The following is a 7,062-nucleotide window of genomic DNA, read 5'->3' on the forward strand; positions in this document are numbered from 1 at the left end:
GAGTAGAAGAGTGACGTAGGAGTTATTCAAGTCTCTGAACATCCAGAAACATATCTGTACATTTATTGTTCAGTCACTTATATTTTTTACTTTCAGATTCATAGCCTAACTGTTCATCAACATTGTCATTTATGGTGTTCAAACCAATTCAGTGAGTTTTTTCCGCGCAGTACTACACTGATGTCTTATTGATACCGAACTGACGAGAATTACGATTCGGTGTTGCTAAAAAACCGAATTATTTTGAGATTTTTTATTCATCCCCCTATTAATCCATCTCCTGATCTTAACAATATAGACGCGATATAACAAAACCATGCAAAAACGAACTCAAAACAATGTACTCAGAGACACGTAAAAATGACATATATCGTGCATCTATCTAGAATTTAAGTTCCACAAACACTCCCAGTTCAAGAGAGTAAATAAAGTAATTTCCTTTTTTACTCAAATTCAAATTCAAAATAAGCTAAACTTAATTTCTTGAAATCCAAGAATATACAATCACGCACAACTATCATTAATATTCCCTTGGCGTTTCACCACAAATTGAAGAAGCAAATATCATCTGTCGTACGATATTTTGTGGTTATATATCGCTAATTTTTATTAGTTTGTCCCAATATATATATATATATATATATATATATATATATATGTTCAACTATTTATCGACAATAATTTCCATATTTCATTATATAATTAGCTGAAAAAAGTTCGAAAATGTATATATTTCATCTCCACATATCAACCCTATTTTAATCAGATATTGCTTTAAACCATATAATCAAACCAAAAACCAAGACGTAGTTAATGTTTTCGTTTGGGTTGAATGCTAAAACGTTAACCGAGACTTTATAATTTATCTCCATTTTTCTATATTTAAAAACGAAATCGAAGCTGAAATCATATATATGGAATTAAAATCCAAACGATTTTTCCATCTTAATTGAATTTTTTATTCACGGGTTAACTCTACCGATATTCACAATAAAAAGTAATACTCTTAGCATAAAAATAATACTTTTTCATTAATGACCCAAATAAGAGATCTGTCTCACAAAATACGACCCGTGAGACCGTCTCACACAAGTTTTTGTCTTTTTTATATCCTTCCCACTCAGAAATGCATATGCGATTTAATTTATATATAAAACAAACCATTCGATTACATAATAATGTTTAAATCCTTTTACAGAGTGTTTCCAAAAGATTATGATTATGTAGGGCCGATTCAATTATAAATTATGAAAATGTGAGAAAAATCAAAAGTGGTAGTGTTTGAAAATAAGAGTGAAACCTTTTTTTTTCAATGAAGAATTTTTGATAAATAAGTGATTCTCAAACTAGTTTTTTTAATAAAATAACAAAAATGCACTTACTAAAGAACATATCTCTCTCCATTTATTTTAGTTAGTGTAAAAGGTAATTTTGTATTGGCAAAAATTTGTGTGAGACGGTCTCACTGGTCGTATTTTGTGAGACAGATCTCTTATTTGGGTCATCCATGAAAAAATATTACTTTTTATGCTAAGAATATAACTTTTTATTGTGCATATCGGTAGGGTTGATCCCGTCTCACAGATAAAGATTTGTGAGACTATTTCACAAGAGACATACTCGTATTGTATTAGTGAAATGTCAAAATATACGCTTTTGAAGAATCTCAATCAACTATTTTTAAGATTTTAATTAAATCGAGCAGAGCTCTAAGCAAAATGTTAATTTTCTTCACGGACTTGTATCAAGAACTTAGATTTTTTTAAGTACAAGCTACTCAAGTATCCCCATTCCCCTCCAGTCTAGCCTACGACTATTACGTTTGAAGAATTATCGTACATCTTTACATAGAAAATTAATTAAATATGCATAATATGAAAATATAAAAATACTCAACAAAGACATAAATATTTAAAATGTGATTAAAAATAGTTAAATACCCATCATAGGCGATATGCATATCCGTTATATATGAATAATTAAACTATAACCATAATAAGTGTTTCTTTATCAATTCATAAAACTTTTACTTTTTTAGCATTTTAGAATCCAAAAATAAATACTTCACATCATGCTTTATAAATATAGATGAATGTTAAGTTATTTTATTTTTATTTTGAGTTGGACAGATGATTGTTACAATTGGGTCTCGGATCTCAGACCTTCAGAACTTCAACATCATTATTGTTTTGAAACAAAGGAGGAAATTGTCCAAATTTGAAATGATCATTATCATCTATCCTCCACAAAAACATATATAATTATTAGCTTTTACTCACTCCTCAATTAACATCCATTCCATAATTAGGGTTTTTGTAACTCCAAATCCCCCCTCCTTACATAGTGCACAACTCCTACTATAGCATTTATTTGGAATCAATTACTTGTATGTATATATCAGATCAACAACCTATGATTGAGGGAAAAAAAACCGAGGAAAAGGAAAGTTTGAACAAAACCCCTCCATTTATCAATTATTCTGACACCTAGCTCAAGCATCAATTCCTCATCATCAATATCATGCCTGAATCTAAACTCATTCAAGAATCAAACGCAGATTAAAGTCATGCAAATGGAAGAATCCCATGTTCAAGAAAAATGCAAGAGTTTTGATCTTATGTTAGTGAAAGAACTCAGCCTGTTCCACAATACGAATCCATCTCAAAACTCATCAAGTGATTTGAAATATGGAGGCGACGAAGAATCCGAGCATCGGGGTTTCTCTTGCAACTACTGCAGCAGGAAATTCTACAGTTCACAGGCTCTTGGAGGCCACCAGAATGCTCATAAACGGGAGAGGATGATAGTGAAACGAGTGCGGGGCCTTGGCGCCGCAGCCTCTTTCGGTCAACGATTTTCGAGCATGGATTCGCTACCTTTACATGGATCTTTGAAAAGTTCTCTTGGGATTCAAGCTCATTCCATGGTTCACAAGCCAGGTTTCTTTGGTTTCTCGTCACCACCCGGTATGTGGCCAAGAATTGGACCGCCATCGAGTGGCAAAGCTGCAAGATTTGATGGTGGCCGGAAGTTATCTATGGATGGAATTGGAGGATTCAGATGGAATTCTAATTCTCATTTCTTGAGGATTAATAATGATCAAAAGGAGATGAAGAAGCTGGACTTGTCTCTTAAACTGTGACATGTTTTTCATTTGTGTTATGTTACTATAATTTTGCCTTTCCTTGTAGCCCTCTTATTTCGTAATAATTACAGTTTGACCCCTCAGTAAGATTGCCTAATCTTGACATTCATAAAAGTAGAGGGCTGCAGCGAAGTATTTCCAATGTAGATATTGAAATTTCCGCTTTTCAGAAATAAAACACTAATTAATATTTGATTATATGCCTTTTATCGGTTTTATTTTGGAGTGATAGATATAAAAATAATTCAAAATTAATAGACATGTTTTCCTGTGTGTAAAAAAAATTGAGAAAAATTATATTTTTGGTAACGTAGCTTGCACATTATTTCATTTTGGTCATGTTATTCACTAACTTTAATTTTTTTCAATCTTAGTTTTTTTCACTTGAGTATTGGCGTAACATCGAACACATCATCAATGTCCACTATCACACGTCAGCACTCTAATGAAAAATAACAATAATTGAAAAAATTGCAAATAGTGGACGAAAACCGTAAATTAACATAACAAGATTTAAAAAACTAACAAACAAACAAGTCACAAAACAAACGAAAATGTAATTCTCCCGAAAAATTTGTCAACGTCACTCTTAGATGTTTTTAATATGTCCTTATTAAATAATTACGATACAAATGTACGTATATGCTACAAGGATAATTTTCTTCAAAATATCACGTGGACATTCAATAATAAATCTTTATAATGTTGACACATTTAGTAAATCTTTATATCATAATATTTACGATGTATAAAATAAAATACACTTCACATCTCATACATTATGTGATTTTGTTGATAATGACTCGAAATGGGAGTTTCACACACTATCTGAAGTAAGAGTAGGTCTCTTGTGAGACGGTCTCACGAATCTTTATCTGTGAGACGGGTCAACCCTATCGATATTCACAATAAAAAGTAATCCACTTAGCATAAAAAGTAATATTTTTTCATGGATGACCCAAATAAGAGATCCGTCTCACAAAGTACGACCTGTGAGACCGTCTCACACAAGTTTTTGTTAGAGTAGATGTCCTGCAAGCCAACTGTTGGCTAGGAATTTTATTGACTCAGTTGTACTAAACAATCTTTATTTTAAAATAATTCATTATTTCATGGTTTGTAATTTCTTTATCTGTATACTCATGCTATCAAATATAGATAAAGACCTTGATTATACTTTAATACAAATGAATCGTAATTCGATGTTGAAACTCATTTGTAAACAATGTATGATCTAAATTCGTATCTAGTCGATTCAACCGCCTAAAACATGGATAAAGGTCGCTTGAGCTCGAGACTAGCATCTGTGGTGTTGTGTACTGCGTTTCTTGGTAGGGGCATAGAGATGTCCAAACAGGCAGATGGGTAGTCATATGATGATTATACCGAACAACCCTCTCTCGGACTTTCCAAGTGGTTATCATTCATCGAGAGGATAAGTCCGTGGTTAAGATTGTACACCATTAGTCCTTATGACCCGAGACAACACTGAGGCTCTATATGCTAGGGTTGTGCTTTGACTCGTTTACGGGCTCCAGGAGAGTCATCAGGTGGCGAGGTTGGGCACAGTTGCGACACATATAGGAGCCAGTGCATTGTAGTCGGGGATTCACCGCTCAATTATGGGTGTGGATATCCTATGTGATCTGATGAAATAATAGTGCGTGAAATCTCTGGCCAGAGTATGAGATGTACGTTAGAGAAGGAGTTCTCCAATAGTACATGGGATGCCACTATTTATATGTATCACATAGTTATCGAATTATTATGCAACACTCGATAACCAATGGTTGTATATTCGATCGGGATATATGAGATTAAGGGACCATACTGTACGTTAATCATAAGCGACATGGTTCTTGCAGGCACTATCAGTGATACCTAGGGGATCATGGGGCGATAGCTACTAGACGCTCTTCCCATGATCCGATGGGTACAATCAGAAATGAGTTCTGACATTCTTGATCAAGGTGTTGATGAAAAGAATGGGGCTAACTAGGGTAAGCCCGAATAAGAATAAATGTTATTCTGAATCACAAAGAGTTGTGAACCCACGGCTAGCTGTATCCCTGAATCATTGAGGGTCACACAAGTACTGAATTATTTGTTCTCGTTGAGATAATAAATTCAAGGAGTTGAATTTATATTATGATATAGTAAATTCAAGTAGTTGAATTTATGATAATTAAATTTTGAGAAAATAAATTCAAGGAGTTGAATTTATAAGATAGTAAATTCAAGAAGTTGAATTTATGAATTTATAAAATTTGGAGAGAATAAATTCAATGAGTTGAATTTATAGAATTTGAGAATTTAATTTATTAAACTCAAAAGTTGGGTTTATTAAATATTAAATATTGGATGTGATAAATTCAAGGAGTTGAATTTATAATTCAAATGTTGAATTTATAATTGATTTAATTTATTAAACTCAAAAGTTGAGTTTATTAAATATTAAATTAAATATAGTGGGAATATGTTTAATGGGCTTGTAGGAGTACAAGTCCAACATACTAAATAATTAAAGTTATTAATAGATTTGGATTAATTAATTAAACTAGTTGGACTAGCTCAATTAATTAATCAAGCTCATTAATGTTAATTATGAAATTTAGGTTAAGGCTCTTGTTTTTAAGGAAATAAAAGAAGAAAAAAAAGTTAACCTAGCCTCCACTCATTCTCATGGTGATGATCGAGAATCACATATACAATTCCTCCAATTTTATTTTGGCCACTTTTCAAGAAAAATAGATTTGAGTCGTCTCTCAAATTTTTGATCTCAAAGTAAAAACTTTTTTCAAATCTTCTAGTGCTATTTGAAAGAGGAACAAAATCTTCTGGTCGTGGACTTGATAGAAGGAGACTCGAAGAAATTTCGTAGGAAATCTATCAAGAGCTATCTCCGCTAACCCCGAAATAGTTGGATCCTTGTGAAATTTTTACCGAATGTATAAATTCTAACATCATATGTATGTTTCATTATAATAAACCATATTGTGCCCAAAACAAATATATTTTGATTGTCAAAATAAAATAAAAATTTTAAAAATTTCACTGCGTTTGGGCACGAGAAAACCGAGATCCAACAGTGGTATCAGAGCCAGTTTTTTTAGATCGTATGGTTTTGATATTGAATAATTTATTTCTAATCACACAAGAAAATTTTTCAGAAAATTATAGTGTCTCGGGAAGCGTACTGTATGCTGGGCTTGAATTGTTTGGGCCTAGGGTGCAATTTTCTTATTTTTCAAAATTTTGGGTAAAATTGATATTTTTAAAAATTGGTTTAATTTTTCTTTTGGAAAATTAAATTTTACAAAATTAATAATTTTCTTGTAAAATAAATAATTAGAATATGATTTTAATTATTTATGGTAAAAATGAGTTTTACAAGAAATCAATTATTATTGATTTAATTGGAGATTTAATTTATTAAATTCTTTAATAATTCTGGTGGTTAGCAATAAAATTATTAGATATATGATTTATCAATTAATTAAATTTGCTTAATTAAATGATGTTAATATTTGATATTAAATGCATGAAGGATGATCGAGAGCTTTGACCAATGTGTTAGGTGTATTTTAGGATATTTTACTGTTTTATTCATTTTGTTAATATTTGATATTATTAAAGTGAACCTGGTTTATGGCCCGTTCCCACCCCATGAGATGTATTCTTATGTGCCATGACTATTTAAATGTAATTATTAGAAATAGTGGGAGATTCAAGACTGGAAGATTGTGGACCCGATGAACAAGATGAAGACATGAAAAATATTGGAATATCTTGTAATAGTTGCATTTGTATCCCTGCATTCACCTAGGTTTTGGACCCGGATCCATGTTTGGCTCACATGAATCTAATAGTATTGGCGATCGATCATTCTTATTTATTGTTGAATGTCATATTATGAT

At 31.7% G+C, this 7,062-nt stretch overlaps 1 protein-coding gene across 1 annotated transcript; it reads left to right on the top strand.

Moving 5' to 3' along the window:
* The first annotated feature begins 2,152 nt into the window (after window positions 1-2,152).
* Window positions 2,153-3,343, top strand: LOC142554819 (zinc finger protein 1-like). The gene has a single exon (XM_075665494.1). The coding sequence runs from the start codon at window positions 2,567-2,569 to the stop codon at window positions 3,140-3,142; it is 576 nt and encodes a 191-aa protein (XP_075521609.1). The 5' UTR covers window positions 2,153-2,566; the 3' UTR covers window positions 3,143-3,343.
* Window positions 3,344-7,062: the final 3,719 nt, after the last annotated feature.

The sequence above is a fragment of the Primulina tabacum genome, chromosome 8 (genome assembly GCF_025594145.1).
Source record: "Primulina tabacum isolate GXHZ01 chromosome 8, ASM2559414v2, whole genome shotgun sequence".
In the NCBI taxonomy this organism is placed as follows: domain Eukaryota; kingdom Viridiplantae; phylum Streptophyta; class Magnoliopsida; order Lamiales; family Gesneriaceae; genus Primulina; species Primulina tabacum.

Coding starts and splice junctions, on each gene's coding strand:
- LOC142554819 (XM_075665494.1), top strand. CDS start 2,567: ATGCAAATGGAAGAATCCCATGTTCAAGAAAAATGCAAGAGTTTTGAT.